Source organism: Xiphophorus hellerii, chromosome 20, assembly GCF_003331165.1.
Source record: "Xiphophorus hellerii strain 12219 chromosome 20, Xiphophorus_hellerii-4.1, whole genome shotgun sequence".
Lineage (NCBI taxonomy): Eukaryota > Metazoa > Chordata > Actinopteri > Cyprinodontiformes > Poeciliidae > Xiphophorus > Xiphophorus hellerii.
Genome location: NC_045691.1, coordinates 22,013,523 through 22,037,697, shown reverse-complemented (window position 1 = coordinate 22,037,697; position 24,175 = coordinate 22,013,523). Strand labels below are relative to the sequence as shown.

The 24,175-nt window shown below is 36.6% G+C and overlaps 2 protein-coding genes across 3 annotated transcripts; one reads left to right on the top strand and one right to left on the bottom strand.

The window, feature by feature from the left end:
* Positions 1-867: 867 nt before the first annotated feature.
* On the bottom strand, positions 868-9,424 carry vamp3 (vesicle-associated membrane protein 3 (cellubrevin)). The gene is made up of 5 exons (XM_032549603.1): positions 9,294-9,424; positions 4,269-4,347; positions 3,094-3,252; positions 2,855-2,906; positions 868-2,447 (listed from the first exon to the last, which is right to left on the bottom strand). Coding segments are annotated over exons 1-5 (312 nt in total). The 5' UTR covers positions 9,296-9,424; the 3' UTR covers positions 868-2,427.
* Positions 9,425-14,525: 5,101 nt separating this feature from the next.
* Positions 14,526-22,018, top strand: mdm4 (MDM4 regulator of p53). Of its 2 annotated transcripts, none has more exons than XM_032550628.1 (11): positions 14,526-14,720; positions 15,104-15,191; positions 15,288-15,362; positions 16,051-16,184; positions 16,287-16,336; positions 16,689-16,753; positions 17,829-17,925; positions 18,002-18,162; positions 19,218-19,397; positions 19,734-19,802; positions 19,894-22,018. In XM_032550628.1, the coding sequence occupies exons 2-11, from the start codon at positions 15,120-15,122 to the stop codon at positions 20,461-20,463; spliced, it is 1,473 nt and encodes a 490-aa protein (XP_032406519.1). In that variant the 5' UTR covers positions 14,526-14,720; positions 15,104-15,119; the 3' UTR covers positions 20,464-22,018. The 2 variants fall into 2 exon arrangements, with proteins under 2 accessions (XP_032406519.1, XP_032406518.1); XM_032550627.1 differs by having other exon boundaries at positions 19,203-19,397.
* The last annotated feature ends 2,157 nt before the right edge of the window (positions 22,019-24,175 follow it).

The following is a 24,175-nucleotide window of genomic DNA, read 5'->3' as shown; positions in this document are numbered from 1 at the left end:
TGGAAGTACATGGCTGAAACTTGAGATTTACATTCCAGAGAAAGACCCCGCCCCAAAGACTATGCCAGAGTTACAGTCCTGCCTGTACAGCCAGAGCTAATATTGAACTGTTCCAGTCAAAGCATATTAGAAAAGCTGAAGTCCAACAACAATTCCCAATGAGAATTTGTTGGAAAAAATAATCAGTCTCCAGTCAGTCATGGGACGACTGGGGTACAAATTGTGGCATCTCTTAGATAAAAAAATCTGTCTTTAGTGTTCATAGGATAGAATAGGATCTTGAGGAATAGTTATGAAGAAGAGGCTGTATGGTTAGGGAATCTTTTTGAAGAGGATGTGGCACTTTTGGCTTCTTCAGGCCCTAGCCGTCAGCTTGCAACTGGACAATCTACAATCGAGTGTGAAATTGGGTGGGTTGAGAGACACGAAGCCACAAAAAGCTGGAAGAGGAATTGGGTCTCTCTCTAAGAACTGATTTTGGATAAACAGAAGACAATGGATGGATGGAGATACTTTCCTTCTAATTTGACCAGGTTTGAGCTTTTTGCAATAAACATGTCAAAAGACATGAAGCTGTAAGTCCAGAAAACGGTGGCTTTTCTTATTGTGCCTGTAGACTGACCTTGCTTATTCAGTGATTGTACATGGCCTGTACTTGTACAGTGCTTTATGAAGTCCAAAGAACCCAAAAGCGGTCACACATCCATTCATACACAAATTAACATGTTGATGTGCTTTTTGTGAATGAAAAGCATTAAAAATATTTTGCTTAGTAGACAACAGGACAGACAACCTTTGTAAATGATTAGGAATTTCTAACATGTTTTAGAAGGTGAGAAAAAACAAAATGAAAACAGGATTTTAATATAAATTGAATCAATTTTATTCAAGCAACAGTTTTTAAGGGCCACAAAGTACAATTGCACTTTATCAGACAATTTCCCAGCACGTAATTATAAGGCTTAAAAGTCAAAGGGTGTCAGATTTCTGTGTAAATAGAAAGGAATGACAACTGATAACATGGCTTACTGTATGCAATAAAAGTATTACGTATACACTACTGTCTATAACCTAAGAAAGGCCACAATACATGAATTACTCCAGATCATGGATGTATTTTGAAGGGCAAGTTTAAATAAGAACTAGATATTCTGAAAATGCCAAAATAAAACCCCACACTAACAGTCATGGAAAAATTTATTATACAAAGTAAGAAAACTCCAAATCCAGTGTCGAATAGCATATATTACAATGAATTGTATTAATGTTCAGCAGTAGCAAGAAAAGCACCATAAAAAACTTCTTCCAAGCATTTGATTAGTTCTACATTTTATGCACACAAATTTACTCTACACTAAAACTAAAGTGTCACATGTGGAAAGTCTGTTATCGGATACAATAAATGCAGGTGCGACATAACCGAAGAGCTTATTAAAGGTTATGTTCAGCTGAGTAAAGACAGCGGTAGAGTCTTTATTTGACAGTTTGAGCATTTGAAGGCACTAATGTGTTACTGGCTTGAACAGATGATTAAAAAAAATGTTTTTCTGTATTTGGCAGTTCTCATTTGGTAGACCTTTAAGACATCAGTCTGAAACTACATTTTCTTACATCGCTGTGTTTGGACATTACACAAAATCAATCTTTTTAACACGTTTCTGAGAATCTGAGACAACCCTCCCGTAATTACTGTTAAGGCCTATTTTTGCCTTGTTTTTTTTTTAGTAAGGTCATGTGGCTGTTTGGTCTTTGCAGTTAAGCACTTATCTAAACATAAGCTTGTACAACATGAAAGTGCCAAGGAGAAAGTAAATAAGAAACTTTGATAAGATGGTTTTAAAAGTTTCTTACTGATTAGTACTATGTTTATGTGGATAACCTTTTACATCAATTGTATTTTCTGTTATTACTACGTATGAATAACTTAATAAGCACTTAACCATGTGCAAAAAACACAAATAGATATTAAATCCCACTGTGCACATGTTCACTGTAACCATTGGCAAAACAACCTAAATCTTTAAAAAAAAGAAAAAGGAAACATCAAAATACTGGTAATAATAATAGTTTGAAAAGCAAAAACCTCTATGTGGTACAAAAGGGGTATTGCAAACTAATACAATCCAAAAAAAAGGCACATTTCTTAGCCAGGCACACAACATTAGTGACTATGTATAATATAACAACATAAGCAGAGAGATTTTACAACAATATCCTTCCCTTCCAGTCTCAAGAATGAAATTTGTGCATGTGTGTATTGCAAGTCGCAGATCTTTTACAAATACACACACAAACACTTAAGTCAATCCAAGATAAGAAAGGAAGACCAGTGGAAAGGTGAATAATGTGATCATTTGATTTCTTTCCGAGACCTGAAGCATACATATTGCCCAATTCTTCTTTACCTCCAATCCTCTTCAATCTGCCTCACTTTGAGCAGGCCCAAACTGTAAAGAAGAAAAGTTTTAAGAAGCATATCTGTAAATTCATATGTAGTTTTAGACAATGAGAAATGCAGTGTTGACTACTGATACAGAATGTTTAACATATCAATTTAGTGCTGAAATGTGATATACAAATAAACTTTATTGATTGACTGATTAACATAAGCAGTTCGTACAATTTTTGTCTTTTGGTTCCACTTCTTAATTATGAACCATTTTTGTTGATCTATGACATACACGTTTTGGTTGTAATGTGATTACAATAAATAAAAAGAAATTAAAGTAAAAAGGCCTTTGCAACACACTATATGAAAGGCTTTTAACAATACAATATGATACCAACTTTAAGCATTTGGCAAGTGGGAACTCAAATTAACGACGACAAGACAGCTTTTTGTCTTAATACTCACTAATAATGATGATGATGACGATCACTATTACAGCTATCAAGATGGCCCACATCTAAAAGGAATAAAAGTTGGCAAATTATTAAAACAAAATTCAGATAAACTGTGACACCCATTTTTTTTTTACATTTATTGTCATGCAGTCAGGTAAGATCTATTATAATGCCAGAGTTACATAATCATAACACTTTATTATCAGTAGTGAATAGTTTGTTCAATTTAAGACCAGACTAGTCATCTACCTTGCAGTTCTTCCACCAGTACTTCCGTTTCAGCTTAGCTGCACTGGTCTCAAACTGGGAGGCTCCAGCCTGCAGTGCGTCTGCTCTGTCATCCAGTTCAGACAGTTTCTGATCACGTTCCAGTACTTTGTCCACATTAACGCGCATAATATCCACTACCTACACAAAATAAAAACACAAAAACATACCAATATACAGAGTATATATTTTGTAATTGGACATTTCGATACTTGTAAATGTTTTTAATCATTAACAAGGGAAAGAAAATAAAGTTCAGGACTGTGCACGTGTATTACCGTAAAAATTATGAGATTATAGTAATGAATATAAAACATCCTTAGGAAATGTTACCTAACCACATCAATCAAGACGTATCCCATCTTGTAAGAAAAGGTAATTGATGGGTTGTTTATCTTACAGAGAGTTCACTGTGATTCAAACAGACAGCAGTCTGCGTACAGCGTCACTGGATACACGTAACCCACATGTTCCACTGATCCACAAAGCTCGCTACTGCCCCTCCTCCCTGACTGAGCTGCACGGTAGAGGAGAGCATAAGCCCATGCAGGCCTTACATAAGAGATGGTGATTATATAAACCTCTGACAACCAATTGGAAACTGTGTGACAGACTGGGTTAAAGGTCCAGGTGGGAAGGGTGGACCTTCAAGAGAAACGTGAAATGGAGAGGAAAAGGACAGTAATGGAGTTTATGAAGGAGATTTGGCTACTTTTTAAACTTGATTTTCTAAATGACTTGTTGTGACCTTTAAACTGTTCAACAGATGGCCTTCCCTGAATGTCTTTTGGCAATGCCGCGCACATGTGGAGGTAGAATGTTTGGGAGAAACAGATTCAGTCTGGTTAATCATGGCACTGATGCCAAGGGTTATGTAAGTTTCTGCAACAAAATAAACAGGGAGAAGGGGAGGGGCAGGTGGGAGGGCGCTAAGTGACACAATCAATCTACATCGAATTTATTATTCAATATTTGCTTTGAACTTGGAACGGAAATAAAAGGAAGCTTTGCCTAATTTGTGTAAATTAACCACTGCGGATCAAAAGTAGACACTTGTGCAGAAAGCAGTCACACTAGAGACATAGTAATTTGTTTTTGTGCGTTTTTTTAATTCCTTTTTGAGTCATCATTGAGTGAAGAGCTAAAATGTATCTTACCTCATCCACTTGGGCCTGTGTCTGCTGCAAGCGCTTGTTGCTCGATGCAGCAGCAGAACCTTCTGGACCAGGGGCTGACCTGATAAATCGAATAACACATGTCAATAAAAGACTATAGGCGAAATGTTACAACAAAATCTTCATCTAAAAGCAAACGGCATTTTCCCCTTGCTGGCCAATAGTGAGAATCTTATTTTAATGGTCACTTATGTCTTGTTAGGACAAGCCTGTACCATATTGCCCAGTAATTAACCCTCTATAGACCCACAAAATGTATTATAATTTAAACCAAGTATTAGATATTAGTCAAAGCTGCTGATTCAGAGCAAACAGCGGGAAGAGCACTGCAGGAGTATTCATACAGGTGAGCGGATAGACTGAACACGGCGGGCGGCTGAGTAGTTGATGGTTACAGTGCAAGTGTAGCTTTACGGACGAACCGCACAATAAATTTCATTTCATCCTGGTCTCAACAAACGGGTGGCGGAAAGCATCGTGGCGGTACATGGTTGGTAGATGAGTTTCTAAATGTGACGAACGAAAGTGCCGTAAATATCCCGTATTGCTCCCCCCCTCCTTCTTACTTTCGTCCCCTAGTCTACCGGTCCCCGGACTTACGTTCGTCTGTCCCCTGGTCTATTTCCTCCCCTCCACCCCCATCTTATGTTCGTTTGTTCGCCTGCCTGCCACACCCCCACTCCAGATGACATATTATTGATTAACTGAAGACACTTTGGGTATTCTCAAACCCAAAGCTTGACAGGTATGGGGTAAGGTGAGAATTCTTGTATAATTTTTGTATAACTTTTCTTCAGGTTAACTTAGACAGTGAGCTATTATTGTTACAGGTTAGTTTTCTAAACTACAGAAAAGTAACAGTTAGGGAAGCTCAAAAATGAAAAATTGGACTGATATTGATATCTGATAGAAACACCGGTGTTATGCCAGATTTACCAATATTTTATAAAAAATTTTTTTATCCGATTACTCGATTAATTGTAAGAATAATCAATGGATTACTTGATTACTAAAATATTTGTTAACAACAACCCTAAAAATAATGCAAGGCCTGATGATAATTATGTAAATGACATGTTTTGAGATTAAATTTTTACCCCAAGATTGTAGCAAAATTCAGGTTTAATACCCTTACAGAAATGTTACTATATCTAAATACAACAAAAAGTTGCACTATTTTGATAGTATTTGAAACTTAAACTAAAACCAGTAATTTATTCTTTTTAAGTGTACAGTACACAGGTTTCTAGTTTTGTGCTTCCTTGCCTTAAAAGCCTTTGCACAGTGGAAGTGTACTGCCACCTTTTGACTTGACACATAATTACACTGAAGTGACAACAGCACCATGCGGCTATGAGATCTGAATACAGTTTAGGCATAATTGAAACGTTTAGTTAAAAATATACATCGACTCACAATACTCAATATGTAGTTTAACTGGTAACCTGTGTGGCGACAGGAAACTGGCTAGCCCTTTGCACCAACATGTTTTGTAATAATTACAAAATGGGTTCAGAACAAAAGTAATCTGGGAACAAAAACAAAATGTCTGAAAAGAATGTGCAGAATATTACTTATATTCAATAAAGCAAATCACCTCCTAACTTTTAAATGATTAAATCAAGGGAGAAACCATTGTTTATCCTGCCAATAGAGCATCTGTCAGTATGTAGAATACATGATGAAAAATCATTATGTTTATGATAATAAATAGGCAATGGATATAATTAACATCTCTTCACTTGGAAAAAAGCAGATAAAGTCAAATATCTTGTATTCAAGCATGGTGGTGGAGAGCTAATAATATGGCCTTGTTTTTTTCTCCCCCAACAACAAGAGTTCTGTATTTTGCAGTCAGTGTTGTCTATGATGAGCTTCCTAAGCAAAATGAAAGGCGGGGCTGCGGCTTAATCTATCTCAGTTCTCTATCTGTTGAGTACAAAGAACAATGACACATCAGCATAGGAAGATGTTGAAAGTGTGGCCCACAGATGTGAGAATTTGTGCCAATATTCCTAACTAATACTAATATTTCTATTACAACCGATGAAAAATTTTTCTTCTCTGCTTTAGTTAAACACCCAAAATCCTGTACTGCATCATTATAACATGCCCAAACAAATATCAAATGGCCAACCCACTTACTTCCCCAAACACAAAGAGCAACAAGGTGAGAGTAAACATTGGTTACTAATAATATTAATATCGGACCAATTAAAAAATGTCTGACATCAACTGGTACTGGTGTTAATGCCGATATATCATGTATCTCTAGGTGAAAGTCTTCATTTTAAAAAATTTTATATAATTATATTTAGTAATCAGGATTGATCATTTTGGAAATATTGCAAAACAAAACAAATGCTTTACATATCTCAAAGGAAGCTAAGCAAATCTCACCTATTTTGATCTCGGTACTTGTCTTTCTTTACCCCTGACCAGATTTGATAATTATTATACACCAGCAAAATCACAAAGGTTTGCGCGTTAACCTTTAAGTCCTTAACTATTGATATAAAGTTGAAGGGGCTACTTTGAACATCTCCAGCAACAAAATAATAAAAAAAAAAACTTAACTTGCTTCAGAAAATGTCTGATTGAATTCAGAAACTATATCTCTACATTTATTACATAATAAATTTATGTTCACTTTGATATATCAAGCTGTCTATTGCTAAACATACCACTGCTGCCACTTTATTTGCAATAATGGTTGTTATAAAAATTTTATTTTTACTTTGCAGGGTTTCCCCCAGTGTTGGCTGGCAGGCTTTACTTGTGCTCCCACCAGGCTAAGCATTACCTATTCATTAAAGAATTTTTAAGATGTTTACATTTTTTAAGATGTTGTATTTGATCTTGTAATCTTTCAATAACACATAATAATCAAGTGATATTTTCAAATTTCCTGTCAACTTTAAACATTTTTTAACTCAAAAACACAATAGACTGCTGGATAAATGCCTGCCCTGGCACCCAATCACCGGGCTTAGCAAGTTTTCTGGGGGAAACCTTGCTTTGCTATATTCACCCTGTAATAATCTCTGCTAAATGTAAACATGTTGCATGAGTAATCTTGCATCAGCTCTGTTAGTGACTCTCTCAGGGCTGGAAGGATGAAAAATGCCAAGAACAAAGGATGAGCATGTAAAACTGAGGACTAGGGAAGCCAATTCTTTATGAATGCTATGTTGTTTACACATGCCTTTTACTGTAGCCGCCTTAACCACATGACACCACCCAAAAGCTGCTACTGCCAGTTTATTCCTTTTTCAAATAATGTCGTTAACAACATCAAGCTAATATATGATATAATATTTATCCCATTGCTCATGGGATAATTCAAACTATAAGTAAACAATCAAGGTAATTTTTGAAACTATAAGTAAACAATCAAGGTAATTTTTGAGCAACAATTTTATTGCTTTACCACTACATAATAAAATTATTGTACAGCAGTAACAGTGTGACAGAAAGTGGGATTAGAAAAACATAATTGATTCATTATTAAGATATTTCTAAAATGATCTTTAGCAGTTAAACATGAGGCTTTACAGCATAATTAAATAAAAAAAAAACACGCATATTATTAAATGCACTGTGTAGTTTTTGTATCAAACTGATCATTTCTGGAGAGAAGAGATTTCCTAAGAAGGACAGGTATAAATATAGACAACAGGTGTGAACATCAGTCCACTTTAAATCTTCAACATGCATGAAATGTTGGTGATGCAATGGAAATGTTTTTAAGATACCAGCATCTTGGATATGGAAGTCTGTTGATAAGAGGTTAAAAAAAGTAATAGCACCAGGGTGTGCACTGAAAATAAATCACAAATTCAGGGTGTCAGGAAGCATTGTATCCTGCAAATTTGGATATGTTGAATTAGAACAAAAAAGCACTTTGTAGCATATTTGCTTTGTAATCTACAAAATATTCACTATAAAGAAACAGGTGATGGTAGCAGCAGAGATAAAGCTTTTCCAGAACAATACCAACAGCCATTTTTTTAAGTCTCACCTGCAGATTCCGATTTTAATTTTATGGGGACTAAAGTCCAGCTAGAAGTAGTTTTTCTTAACTCAATAGAAAATGGAGGACCAGTAAATTTATTATGTATTGAGCATGCAATCCTAATGTGCACCATAATTCTGTTGCTTAGAAATAAAAATAAAACAAAAATCTGATATGTTAACATAAGACCTCAGTGGATTAAAAGAAATTATGAATAGATTTAAGTTTCTCTAGTAAAAACCGACAATGAAATAATAAGTTATCATCGAGAGAATGTGAACCGAAAGGGTTAAGGACTTTTATTTTCCAGACATAAAAACACTGACAACTATTAATTGCAAACATAAGTTAGTCACTCTGGGTAACAACTTACCTTACGTACAATTATTGTTGAAAACACATTCAAATATTGCTTGGTTCAGCTCAAAAATATTCTCATCAGTATCTCCCTTTTATTATAGTTAAATGTACTTCCCATTGAAGATTACACGTTATCAAACATCAACTTTGTATGAACAAAATCAACAAGTATGTTAGGAAACTGTATTAAAAAAAGATCTACGTAACTGTTTGGGAGCAAGGCCAGCCAGCTGAGGAAAGCTGCATCTAGAGGAAACGGTTACTTAGCCTCCAAACTATCAAATTTTTCCCAGCTAAGTTATTTTTTTCCACAGCTGTGTATGTTGAAAAGACTTTCAAAATATATTTTCTTGTTGTTGTCAAAGTGCCTCACTGAGAAATTGAGAAAAGGCCTAGAGTAAACACAGCTAAAAAGTTTCAATGTTTTACGGCTACACTTAACTTAGCTTAGCTTAGCTTAGCTGGCTTGCATTTGAGAAGTGGTGCTAAAGTATTAGCACTTGTTGCAAGCTAATACAGAAAAGTTTTGGGCGTTGTTTTTGTATGACGTGTATTGCTCTTATATCCTATAAACACTCGCTTTGTGAAAAGTATGATCTTAAACACATTGAGTAGACGCATAAAATACTTACATGGTGAAACTGGTTTCTTTTGAACGACTCAGCCGCTTTTGTTCCTTGTTTGTAAAGTGTGTAGCCAGCCGCTGTAACACCAAGTACTGTCGTTCGATCTGCTGCCTTCAGGGGCTTTCAGAAATGGGAGGTTTATACAGGTTTAAATTAAATAAAAGAGAATTATCAAAACCACTGGGACGCTTATATCAATTTTTGCTTTACGAGAATTTGCCTTGAAGTTTCTAATATGCATAAATTAATTAATTCCGAATCCTTGTTCGTATAAATTTTGGACCGATTTTATGAGTGAATTATTCAAAATAGGTTTAATAAACAGCAGATATTGATATAGAATTAAATAACTCTTTTTGACTACGTTGCGAACGAGATTAGGGTGAAATTTTGAAAACGACAATTGTTTTCCACCGGTCTTTAACAGCCAACGAGTGCCTAAATGTCACATGAGAGATAAAACCTCAAATGTAAATCCGACTATTAAGTTTACCACCAAAATAAAAACACTATACTGTAAATTATAATTATAAGAAATTATAAGTATTTCGTATATTGTTAGGCTCTATGGCAGAGAAATCCGAAGAAAAGCAGCCATTTATCACATGCCGTGACCAGCATGTGATAAATGGAAACAAAAACTACACTGTTTTCAAAGGCCCTTTATCATCTACACACTACAATTATTCCTAAGAACAATAACAACAACAATAATAGTAATAATTAAGTTGTCTTTTAATTCACTAGTAAAAGAGTGCTTCAGATTGGTTATTAGTGCTGTAACCTTAAATATAGAAATGACCTGGCAGATAGCTGTTGTGGGTGAGGGTATGGTTTGGTGGGCCCCTTATACAACATATGTTTTACTGCAAAAAAGATGAACAAAATAAGTCAGAATTAGTATATAAAAAACTTTATTTGATTGTTTGTAAAAACTTTATTTGACTGTTATTATATGTGTGATTAAATTGTGTGTGTGGGTGTGTGTGTACTCTATTCAATTACAAAAATATAACCCATTATATGTCAACACAAGGATCTAAATTATACATTCTTACTCACTAAATTTGCTTAGAGCATTTGCAATCTGTTACCCCCATTGAAAAATTGAACTGGTGACAACAGATTAACTATGCTTTCTTCCTAATTTTATATAAATCTGTTCCATTTTCTTTTCTTCTTCCTGTTCTGTTTAAACGTTAAACTTCCTTAAAGCTTTCATAAGATTATGCATGTTCAGAACTGCAATAATGTATTTCTAACATTCTCTGTTGTTTCTTTGCTGAGATGCAAGCAAGGGTAAACTTGGTACAAAGATGCTTCTGAGAAACCAAACTTTATCTTGTGTTTACTTTCTCCTCCTGGCTACATCCCAGATCCTTCATCCAACACAGTTTCAGTTGCAGGTTTCTGAAAAAATAAAATAAAATAGAATGAAAATACTAAAGCAAACCTTTGTTTTTCTTTAGAAGTAATTATTCAGTGTCAGACTCTAAGAGCTTACATGGTTTATTTCTTTACTGGCCACAGTTCCATGGTACAGGATGCTGCCATTCTCCTCCTGTAATAAATGTTTCATTGAAAAATTCTTATTTACTTGCATATTGTTTAAAAAAACATTTGTGGATGTGCATTAAGGGTTATTATGAAATTCTTAAAAACAAATACTAGCAGTAATGGTGCAAATTCGACCCTCAAAGTCACAGCTTAAACACATTCAACCTTTCTGCAGGCTTTCACTTGGGACATCTGATACATGCAGCAGGTTCACTAAGCAACAGAGTAACATTAATGACTTTGCAAAGCCTGGTATGTCAGAACACGGTAATGGTAAACGTCTCACTGACATGCTTGACTAAGTTACACCTTATCCCCTTTAAACAGAGGACTGCTTCTCTGCTCTTCAGTACGCTCTCTGGATGTGCTCTTTGTTCGTAATGTTTGGTTTCATAAGGATAGAATCTCACTTGGTGCAGAAACCTGATTTCCATGCACACCTTCTCCTGCCGGCCTTGCATGCTTACTTGCATTCAAACTTGTGTTTAAATTCAGCAAAATTAAGTTTAGCAGAATTCTAAGACATTTAATCCTTTAAAATATTTGAAAATTCAGTTCTGAGGTTAAAATTTTTAAACCTGAGCTAAATGAAACTCTTGAGAACCTTTGAAATTCTTCATCTTAAAGGGGACAAGTTATAGACATATCTATTGTTGGTTTGTGATACTGTAACACATCACAAATAGTCTCTATCCAACTGACTATTTTTCAGACTCAAGGTGTGTAATTTGCTTTTATCACAATCTTGAATGGGTGTAACATTTATGTTGTAAGTAGTAATGTGTTATCTGTGTTCTAGTTTTAATGGTCAAAGAAAATTTGTTTCAGAGGATAGCGGTGTAATGCGCAGCTGTGAAATTTGCATGTACTTACATATCCCACATTGACATCTGTCAACTCCTCAGCCTCACTGTTTTCAGTGCTGCATCCTCCAGGAAAACACTCCAGTCCACGGCTTTCTCTCGCTCTCTGCAGGAAGTCATACGCTGATGATTTCCCAAGGAGTGCTGCCAGATAAATATTTGACAGGAATGCATTAATTTTGCACAGACAATGGTTGACAAAATGTTTTTCCTCTTGCGATGTCATTAATATCACCTCCTTCACAGATGTTGGTGACCAAGACCATCACAATCATGCCTTTTGCAGCCATGCCTTCTTGCAGACTCTTCATCTTCCAGAGACTCTTGTGTGAAATGCTGTGTTTCCTTTCAGCTCCTGACCCTTTTTGTTTTGGTAGTCCACGCCCACTGAGCTCCCCAAAGCAACAACAGGCATCGGTTGCATTTATGGAGAACTGTATGGGAGGAGGGGGCAACTAATAAAAACATCCAAAGAAAGGCTTCAAATGTTCATAAACATGTTTTTTCTTGGTTCTATTAAAATAAGTGTAACTCTCAGATCAGACCTAGAATAAAAAAACTTCTTTTCCAACAGCACATATAACCACTAGATCACAACTTGCATTTTAATTGTACTGAAAAAAGCTAGAAAAGACAGACATATAGTAGAAGTCATACACAAACACAGAGTATATTAAAAACTTTAAGAAATTTGGAAAACTAATATATTTCCTTGCACACTAAAAATGTGCTGTTTCCTGGGCCTAGTGACTATGTCTACCTTAATTTTATATTTTCATAGTGATTTGAGTATGCAAGTAGATAAAGATTTCATCTTAAAAAAGCTTACAAATAAGAAGCAGGAGACTTATGTCTTTCAAAATTATTCATTGTGGAGTACAAGGAAAAGGTTGCACTATACAGGAGGAGGGGGCAACTAATGAAACTGTGGTTGGAACAAGAACCAATGCCCACTCCCATACTTTAATTGCATAAAAAAAAAAAAAAAAATTAGATCTAAAAAAAAGTGGTTGTATGAAGCGAGATGGCGATGGTATGGAAACTGGTTTCCACCACTCTGTCAAAAAATAAATAAATAAATAATCTCATTATTTTGAGATGGTATCGTATATTGAGATATAATGAGATACAATCTCATTACAATGAGATATTTTATTTTATTTTTTTCATCAGTGTCAGAAACGGGCTTCCATGCCATGGAGACCTCCATATTTTTTAAAGTAACACCTACTTTGAACAAGAGGGGGGACTTAAGGGAGATGAAACTGTCAATAAATTATTGGTTAAATTTACAAGGGCATGAGGAAAATCACCCTACTAAACAGGTATTCAGAGAATGTTGTTCTGTTATGGCCATAACGTAAGGAGTTTTGGATGGGAAGGAAATATTTATGCAAATCATTTGGGGATAAATAATATAGCATGCTGTAAAACTGTAATTAAATCTAAAATTGCTCCATGGTTATTTGAAATGCCAATAGTAAATTTAGAAACCCCAAAAATAGAGCAGTCTTGTGTAGGTTTGTATCAAATTATTCAGCAGTATTTAGAAATAATGTATGAAAATATGACACAAATATATACAGGTGCATCAAAAGAGGAAAATGGTAAAACAGGAGTAGAAGTTTATATTCCGAAACAAAAAGTTTTTATAAAAAGAAGAACAACAGATAATTTAGCAATTTTTTTCAGCAGAAATGTTGGCAATTATTTTGGCATTGCAATGGGTGCTGGAGGTGAAGTCCAGTAAGGTAGTCATCTGTTTAGATTCAATGTCTTGCTTAACCAGTATTATAAGTGGAAAATCTGAAAGCCGTTAAGATCTTTTAGATGAAGTTAGTTATTTGATATATGGCATGAAGCAACAAAAAATAAGTATTTAATTCACGTGGGTTCCAGCACATAAAGGAATTGTAGGTAATGAAAAAGTAGATAAGTTGGCTAAAGAAGCAGTTAAGGCAAGAGAAATTGAATATGATGTCCCACTAAGTAGAGCATAAATAAAAGTAATTATTAAAGATAAAATAAATAATATATGGCAGAAGAGATGGAATTTAGAAGAAAGAGGAAGGCATTTACATAAAATACAGAAGGAGATAATCATAAGAAATAATAGTATAATAAATAGGAGAGAGGAAATATGGATTAACAGGATGAGGATTGGGTATGCTAGTTTAAATAGTGGTTTAAAAATAATAGGAAAACATCCATCAGGTGATTGTTCTTATTGCGGGGAAACAGAAGGAGTAGAACATGTGTTGATTTATTGTAGAAAATATATAAAAGAGAGGAAAGAAATGGAAAGGGTAAAGGGGAGTTCAGTAACTGGGTAACATGTTAGGGAAGCATCAATCACATGATATAATTCAAGCACTTATTAAATATTTAGACTTAGACTTAGACTTAGACTTAGACTTAGACTTGTACTTTATTGATCCTTTGGGAAGACTCCCTCAGGAAATTGAAGTTACCAGCAACTCCCAGGCAAAAAACAAAGTTAACACACAGTAAGCAAAAGTGCAAAAGAATACAAAATACAAATTAAATACTAAGGTACACACCAAATGTGAGTAACCAATATACAAAATATACAAAATTAGCTGAGAGGATTTAGTGTGTATGTGTGTGTGAGTGTATAAGTATGTATATAATTTAGTAATTTTAAGATTTGAAGATATATAGAAAAAATGAATTTCTGAATTACATCTCCGTCCAGTTGATGGCAGTAATACACAAAGTTTGTAAACTGTCAGAAAACGCTATAGAAAAAGAAGAAGAAAAAAAGAAGAACAACAAGAGGGGGCGCTATATCTCATCTACATGTCCGGAAGTTCACATACGTTTTAAAGCTGAAGTTCTACTAACCGTCACTTTTTATTTATTAGCATTAGCTCGTGCTAAAATCTCTTTACATACACTTCCTGTTATTATTATAATATATAGACTTGTTGTCGCGGAAACAGAGTGCGAGTGATACAATGTAGCTGCTGTGAAGTAATGCCAACTTTTAACGGTGAGATATCTGTAACGAAGGTATTTATTGTGTCTGTTGTTAGCCGCTCACGTTAGCTAATGTTGGCGTGGCAGCTACGGTTGATGGGAACTGTTGCAGATGCGCCAGTTGCTTTAGCAAGTGCCATTGCCTTGTCTGGTCTACAGTAGCATTTCAGTAATGTAGTCACGTCATGTTCAGACATACTCTTCGAACGGGTTTCTTGGTTACATTAGCATTGTGCTATCGTACCTGCGGGCTCCAAAGGGAGAATAATTGGTGAAACGACCCTATCTGCATCACTGTGTAGAAGTAGGACTTAAAAGCATTAGATTAACTCTGTCAAACAAGGAATTGTATTTGGCGCTATATATTTATACGTGCGCATTTTTACTCTATTTCAGGTTTAGTTTTTCTACTATGAGCTCCCTGTCGGCCCAGCCTCAGGCTTCAAGCTCGTCATGCAGGACGCTTCCTGGAGAGGGTAATCAGGTAATATCACAAAATACAGACATCATATGCTTTAGTTATTGCTAATTTTGATGCTAAACAATCGTTTTTCTTTTTGTTTTTTTGGCCTTGGTTTAGGTGAAACCAAAAGCCCCGCTGCTGCAGATCTTGCGTGTAGCTGGAGCTCAGGAGGATGTCTTCACTCTCAAAGAGGTGAGCTTCCCGATCAAATGTGAATCATGAGTCTGCTTTTGGCGTCTGGGTTACAAACTTGCTTGTCTACAACTTCACAATGTCATTTTAGAACACGTTTTGGTGGCATCATGCTGAAGGTGTGTCTGCACTCTTTCTGCAGCACTGATGACTAAGCTCCTCTGCACATGGCTAGGAAATGTAGAAATCCTTGCACATGATATGGAAGCCATGGCTTTTAAGTCAATGGGCAGGATACACTAATCTTTAGATTCCTTTTTAGCAACATCCCGAGTGGGATTTATAAACCAAATATTGTTTTTGTTTATATTTTTATTTTCACAATGTTTAGTGATCATTTAGTGAAGACTTTATGACACGTTAAAGGGATAGTTTATAGAAATTGAATATCTTATTTACAGTAAAAAATGTGGATTTAGCGTAAAACTGAAATTAATCTGAGGGGTCAATACCACAACTGACTTTTACTGTTTATAGATAATAAATTTAGTAATTTGTGTAAATTCTATTTCATGAACTATGATGGCTTAAGGGTTAAAAAAAATGTCATTTTCATAACCTTCATGATGTTTGTGAGAGTGAAGTTGGTTTAATGCTGTATATTTAAGTTTTGGGCCCCAAAGAGGGTGAAACGTTCACCTCCAGCATAGAATGAAAAAAATCAGCATCTATCCTTTAATTTGTTTAGGTGATGCACTACCTGGGTCAGTATATCATGGGGAAGCAACTGTATGACAAACAGAGGCAGCACATTGTGCATTGCCAGGATGATCCTTTGGGTGAACTTCTGGAAGTTGAAAGCTTCTCTGTCAAAAATCCAAGGTATTGACCTTTACTCATGATTCCCTTGCTCATATGGATAGAAAACTATTTAATATATATATATTTTTTACATAAACTAATTCTAATTGACTCATTTTACAGCCCAGTGTATGAAATGCTGAAGAAGTACCTGGTTGTACTTGGTTGTAGTGGTAAGTGATTACTCTGTTTGTTGGTTGAAATCCTTTCTATATTTTTGAATATTTTGTCTGACGAATCTCCTTTTTTATTTGTATGTTGTGGCATATTTTGAGAGAACTAATGTGGGAATACAAGGACAATTTTTTTTCCCACATTGTACATATTGTTTTCTCTTAAGAAAATAAAGAAAATCATACTTTAGAGTTTTTGCATCACATAAAGATGCAGGGGTTTTCTTTTCTTGTTCTTCAAATCAAGTGAAGAGGCTCCAAATATCTGAAGGCCATAGCGAGAGAGTGTGTACTCGTATGATTAAAAGGGGGGTGTCCTTTTGTTTGTTACTGTGTCTCATTTGAAATGCAGACGCTGCAGAGAATCTTTCTGTGGGCCGTGAGTGTGTAGAGGGCGGAGTGGAGGATCGTGGTCAGGTAAAGCCGAAGCATGGTGCTCAGGAGAAACAGAGACCTTATTCACCTCACTGCACACAATACTCCTAAGCATGAGTCAGTGACTCGCAGGCTTCCTGTACAACAGTTTGAATCTCTTCCTAAAGATAAATTATGAACCATTTCCTTACAAGTTTTGGTAAAGTAAAGGAAGCTTCCTTCTGCTTGTGTGCACTGAGGAGAGTGAGAGACAGTCTGCTGTCTTCGTCGGTGTATATTTGTACAGAGTGGCACCGTCTCTGTACGACCCCATCCTTGGTTTGGTCTGGTGGTACTTCCAGCACTCTTTGTGGCCCACCAGCTCCACCCAGTGGATGGGGGGGCAGAGTCACTGTCTCTGTCTGTTTCAGAGTTCTCTTCTCTGCTTCAGTTTGGAGGCTCTCAGCTCCTGCTCAGGTAGAGGCCTAATAATGCTAAGCCTACCCACCTTCCTGTTCCTGTGTGCCATTCTTCCTGTTCCCCAGAAAAATCCAATTGTAGATAAATTGCTCTTCTACTTTAACATAATTAATCTGGTATTAGTTTATTTCAGCTTTGTAAATCAAAGAGATTGATGTATTTGTAGTTTATTCATGATGATCAAATTTCAGATGAGGTATGACTTCTCTTTCTCTCCCTCTTTGAAGCTATGACATAAAACAGTTCTAAAAAATGTAAACCATGCAGACAATTTTATCCCACAATGAATGTACTTTTACTCTAAGAAAAGAAATGTTGTAGATTGTCTTCTGTCCTGTTTCCTTAGCTTGTGCATTTATAAATTCTGCAAATTCCAAGCAGTTCTACTTGGAGAAAATGCAGAATATGTATTTGTATTTTAATTGGAGCACTGGCTTTTCAATCTTCTCTTTGTTTTACCAACACTTGCTGTTTTAATTTAAAGTTATAGTCAAATTATGAATTAAGCCTTTCCTTGTCCCAAGTCCTCTACCTTTCATCCTTTTGTACTACCTCCCCCATTCTTGAAGGCCATCTTGAAAAGGAGCTGAGAGTCCTCCAAGGATCTAGTTATGGATCTGTGGTATAATTTTCTTTCTCATGTTTCTTTTCTCTTTAGATATGCGAGGGTGTGGTCAAAGCAGGAGTGGTGGCCGGAAGTGATGGGCCTCTTCTGCCGACCCCCTCTCAGAGACGACCTCGTGATCCAGACGATGGTGAGCAAGCAGCATCAGAATGCTTCAAGAGGACCGGGTCCAGAGAGCAAAAGCTAACTGTTCAAAACTTCTATAGAGTCTCTTGAAGGCTTGCCTCGCTCAGCCTGCAAGCGCCCCAAACTGGATGTCACCCTGGAAGAGTGGGACCTCTCTGGTCTACCCTGGTGGTTTCTGGGTAATCTGCGTAATAACTATAGCCGCAGGAGCAATGGCTCCACTGACATCCATACAAACCAAGTAAGAGACCTCATGTGTTTGTACACTTTGACATTTAAAATAAATGGCAAAATATGGAAAGACAACAGATCCAATAGTGAGGAAAAAAAACAACTCAGCCTGTTTGAAACTTGAGGCATTGCAACAATGTAGATGATGATGCTTAATACAAAAATAGACAAAATACTTTAGAAATAATTATTTAATTTGCCAGTTAATCAACATAATGAAGAGCAAAGCAAAAAATCTAATGGAGTACTTAAGAAACTTAAGGAATAATTTTTTCTGAGTTCAAAAACAATCTTCTAACATGATGTGCATTTCTAACACCATCTTGACGGTCTGCTTGTCTCTTATACTGACATTGGAGTTCAAATTGACTTGGCAACAGCTCAGACTTATCAACTCTTGAAAACCTGTAAATCTGAATGAAATGGAAAACTTAAAACAGAGACTTGGATAGCTCAAATCTGGCAAGAATGACAGGCATTGTTTGTTGTTTTTGTCTAACCCCTTTTGATGTGATGAACAAAATTTTGTACGCAATTTCAAATTGCTGGTTTTTGTACGGTGCTGATATTCTGATGTTGGTTGGTTCAGATTTCTTTTCTTCACTGATGTATGAAGGTAGAAGAACAGCCATTTTTATTTGAGCCTTTCAGCTGACAACTCTTATTTATGTTCGGTGTAATGTCAACATCCTGCTACGTATGAGAGCAGTCAATATAAAACAAGTCTCACTGTTGCTGAGAATGGTCAACTTTGAGCCAGTAACAGTGTTGTCAACAAAGACGGTTGTTCACGAGACCTGGTAGCGCTTGCATATGGTGTGTTCACTGATCAGAAAAACATTGGATTTTTTCCAGTCTGATTCTCATCACAAATATTGCTTAATACAGCATGTGTACATTAGGAAATTGGTTAAAATGTTTTTAATATTATTTTTTGAATACAAGTAAAGGTTTTAATAGATAATTTTGTTCTATATTTTTGATGGTATGTATTTATTTTGAAGACAAGTTGTTTTCTGACAGTGGGTGGTAGTCTGACTGATGAATCAGCTGTCTCTTGCACAGGAGGAGGACACAGCCATTGTGTCAGACACAACAGAAGACTTGTGGATTCTGACAGAGGGCGAGAGTGAGCAAGTGAGTGTGGAGATGAAGGAAGCGACGCTAGAAGAGGGAAGTGGAGGAGAAGAAGGTTCTGTTGATGATGATTATGGAGGAGGGAAGGAGGAAAAGTCAGACCGAGAGGTAAATAGTTTATTTTGGATTTCGCCAATCCATTCTGCATTTTAGTTTTCATAAGAACCTAGTGAAGATGCACTCTGGTCATGTTTAGTTCCAATATTTATTCAGTGTATTATGTATGCAGCTTACTTTTTTAATGGAGATTTTCTTCAAAGGTTTTCATCTGGAGGTGTTTCTGTAGATTGTAGCTCTGACCACAAATGGCAGGAATGGCAAGCTGCATGTCTGTATTTAGACCAGTAAAAACCAGATAAGAGGACAAGATGGAGGACAGTACATTAATATAAGAAGATAGAAGACACAGTAGTATGGTTAATATAGCTTATTTACGTTTTTTAGATGCAAGAAGAACCCGATGAAGACTCTCAATGTCTGAGTGATGACACTGATACAGAGATCTCCACACAGGTGTGCATCTCCATGCAAGATCTGTGCTTTTACCTTTTGTTGAGTTGAATGTCAAAGAACTAGACTTGAATTTGTCCGTCTCATTCCTCAGGATGCATGGCAGTGCACAGAGTGCAGGAAATACAACATACCTGTCCAGCGATACTGCGTTCGCTGTTGGGCTCTACGAAAAAACTGGTACAAGGACGTGCCCCGGCTGGCTCATTCTCTCTCTGTCCCTGACATCCCAGCATGCAGCTCTCTCTCTGCCCAAGATGAAGAAGATGACAGCGACACAGGCATTGATGTTCCAGACTGCAGCAGGACGATCTCAGACCCAGTTATCCTGCCCTCGCACTCCACAGCTGACCGACCAATTCCCACAGCGGGTATGAGTAAAGGCAAAGGGCCGCGCCCTTCTGGCTTCCTCAAGCACGGCCAGCTCTCAGAGGGGGAAAGCCAGGAAAGTCTGGGCATGGAGGTCCAAGACGTTCGACCGGAGGCGCTGCTGGAGCCCTGCAAGCTGTGTCGGGTGAGACCGCGTAATGGTAATATAATCCACGGACGAACGGCTCACCTGCTCACATGTTTCCCATGTGCACGGAGGTTGCATAAGTTCCAGGCTCCCTGTCCAGGGTGTGGGAAGATTATTCAAAAAGTTATTAAGATATTCATCCTCTAAAGAGCAGCTGAAGGGATTCAAAGGGTTTTGGCACCTAAATGTAATTCAACGCACAGATAAAAGTATAAATAGTTTAACATGTTTATTTTACCTATCTTCAAAAATACACATAAGAAAACACAAATTTCAGCACTTGGTAAAGTTTGCTCTTAATTGCTAGGGTTGTTTTGCATCACACTGCCTGTAAAGTATTGTTAGACAAGAAGAGTGGTAACTAATATTTTCTTTTTTGTCTCATTTAAATAAGGGACAAGGCAGAACTATTTATTTATTTATTGCTAAATGCTCACACTTGAGCAGTTGGTTTGAGGTTTTAATTGATCTCATGAAGGTTTTATTCTTGTTTTATAGCCACACAAATGTTCCTAACCTCAACCCTTTATGTTTGCAGAGTTGCATCAGTTAATATGTTCTTCTCTTCTAAATAAATTAGATCTCCTTTTTATCTTCCTTCAGTGTTGTTGTTCTGAGAAGAGTTACCATTTACAAATTTGACCGATAGAAGGTTAGCAAGTCAACCCCTTTTCTTTTTTTACATCAGCTTCAGATTTATGAAAGCCTCCTTCCAAAATTATCTTAAAATAATACCCAGCCTTGTAAAAATATGTTTTTAATAGTGAGATGTTGGCTTAAATCTTGTTTGTGTGAGTGCTTCACCACATACAATATTTAACCTGCTGAAAATTGCAGCTATAACTTTTGTCCTTGTGACAGTTTGGTGTTTGTTCAGTGTTTCTGACCTTTAAAAGTCATGCTTGCAGCAGGTAACTCTTCATTTCTCACCTCCCTGATTTAAGTTAAAATTACTTCATATTTAATTTATTTATGGTGTTTGTGTTGTGACCACCTAATCTGAAGCAGAGAAAGTTGCACCTGTAAGAGCATCCTCGCATCACATTTCTTGAAAAGTTTGATTTAAGCGTTACACTGCCATGTAATGACTTTAAGCTTAATTTGTGTATAGTAGATTTTATTCTGATTTTTTTGGATTTTCTGACCTTACTGATGCCATTTCCTTTCGGTGTGCTATAAGTCAAATGTTTCCTCTGTCTAATTTGCACAATTAAGATTATTACAGATTCTCAATGGGTTTCTAGCTGTAAGTCCTCCTCATTGAATGTACCAGATTTTCCATCTGCTCTTTTGTCCCCTTGCCTTTAATCTTTCTGCCAGTAGGTGGAGAGAGTTCTGTCTCGTAACTGCTTCCTGCGTAAGCTGTATCAGTGCAAATCTGTAATATACATTTAGCGCATGCCTTTTGCTGTGACTTGAGCTTGTGCAGAATTGGTCTGAAACTTATGTGAGCCAATAACTAGATGTAAACTTATAAATAAAGCCAGTAACATTTATCAGCTTCGGTATCAACACATAATGGGAGTGTGCTACATATAAACCTCATGTAGTGGATAGAGTTGATATAGATTCAGATGCTGACAGAAGTGATTAATTTCTGAGAAGTTTATAATGTAATCCAATAGGTACACTTTTCTTTTTTTCTCTAATTGTTGCTTCTTAAATGTTTTTTTGTGGAACAATAAAGGTTTAAAATATGAAATGTTGTTGAAATATTCATCAGAGGCATTACAAGTCTCCTTTCCAATGTGTGTTTACTGGGTGAAGACTAAGTCATTGTATGACACAGCAGCTGCTCTGTCTCTTCTCTATGACTGAGCTCCAGCACCTGCAAAGTTCCTCTGCTTACTCACCATTTCTCTTCTGCTTGCTTGTCCTTGACTTATTTTTGGACCGTTCTTGAGAAGTGGGGCAGACAAGCCGTCCTCTCCTGCTTTCTGTCGGTACATAAATACCACTGCTTCTGTGGAGCAGGATGTTATTTAGGTGCTCATTAGAGCAAGTCTTGTTTGTGGAAAGTCCCCATTTATGTTGTCCCCGACAACTCGCCATAAATGTAATGATGACACAGTAACTTGTTCTTGAAGTTGCTGGGTTACTTTTCAGTGAGTTTTATGGCTTGATTGGCCTTCAAATGTCCCCTAAATAGTGAATATAGTTTAACTGTGTCATAAAGCTCCATGGAGGAGTTAATGAATGAGATTTTTATTTGAAGACGGAAACAAGACAAGTGAGGGGTAAAGTTGTGGTGAAGTATAAAGCAGAGTAATGTTTAAAGACGATATAATATCCCTTGAAAGTTTTACAGGATACTTTTCAATCCATAATCTTAAAATGTTTGGAGCAGTCGAATCTTGAATCTGGTTTAGTGAAACATTACTGCTCTGCCGGAGGCATCTGGTGCATCGTCGAGTAAAGGCGAAGAATGCCATAGCACCCCTGGTGACATGGCATCCAGACCTTGGCAGCTCTAGAATGGCATGGCACAGGGAGTGGTGGGGGTGGGGGAGGATCCACATGTTTCCATGGTGACAGTTCCTGCGTTTTTAACATCCCAGAATAGCTCAACACATTCTCTCTTTATCCTTCCATAACCTAGTCTGTTGAACATCACTATTGTGTTTTCAATAATTCAGCTCTGAGTATATAAAGATGGGTGTAATTCATAAATACAATTTCCACTCTTCCTCTTCTGATGTCCTTTATGTTTTTGCCTCCATGCTTTTTTTTCCTAGTTGTGTCCCAAGATTTCCCTTCTGACTTCCATGCAGACCCACACACACGCTCCCCTTTGTTGTGTCGGACTATTTGGTCGCTGCAGAAACCAGACCACTATATTTGTCAAGCGTTGACATGAGAGAAGGTCACTGGAGCCCGAGCTAAACAAAGAGAGGAGTTTGGAAGAAGGTATAAAGATAGTAGCTGTTAACAAGGTGGTGAAATAATAACAGAGGTGTGTCTGAATATAAAGAGATGAAGAAAAGAAGCCACATGATGGAACTGTTACTGAAAAGCTAGTAGTGGTTTCCTCACAGCTATGCACACACATCTTCTGTTGGTAAAGTCTGAAACCTTATTTCCTACATTGCTTTTAGCTGGACAGTGGTTAGTTGGCGCAAAGTTCCTTGGAGCTAGCTGAAATGTTGAGTCAGAAGTATTTGTGATTTCCAAAGCTCTCGAAGAAGATGATACTTTGCCTGCCAAGCCTGAACTGGGGGTTCCACTAGCTTTGGCTTCACTGAAATAAACTTTGTTCCATGTATGGTGTACAAAGTATTCATACCCATTGAACTTATATTTTGGCACATTACAATAAATAACTTTAATGTATCTTATTGGGATTACATATGTCGAGGGTGTTATGAATTGTAATTTTGCATAAAGGTTTAAAAAGTTAATTTATGACCAGAGCACATTCTTCTATATGTTGGCTTATAAATGACCTTTTTTTCTCATTTTTGAGCAAAGGTCAAAATTATGGAGAGCACGACTATTGTCTGTCCTTTAAACTATTTCTCCCAGATGAGCTGTAGATATCTGCAGCTCCTCCAAAGTTACAATATGTCTCATGGCTGACTATTATTAACACTCTCCTTGCCCTGTCTGTCAATGTAAGTGGACAAAAATCTCTTGGCTGTGGCTTTTCTGTTTTTGAATAATAGAGTAAACAATGCCAAGTGAAGCAATCAAACACCAGGATGTTGTTTAGTTACATTACCCTGCTTTAAATGTTAGATGCGACAGAATGCTGTGTTCCTTGATCTTCATGATGATGATTGTTCACTAAAAGTTTCTTAACAAAGCCCTGAGACCTTCACAGAGCAGCTGCCTTTATAATGACATTAAATTATGCCAGAGT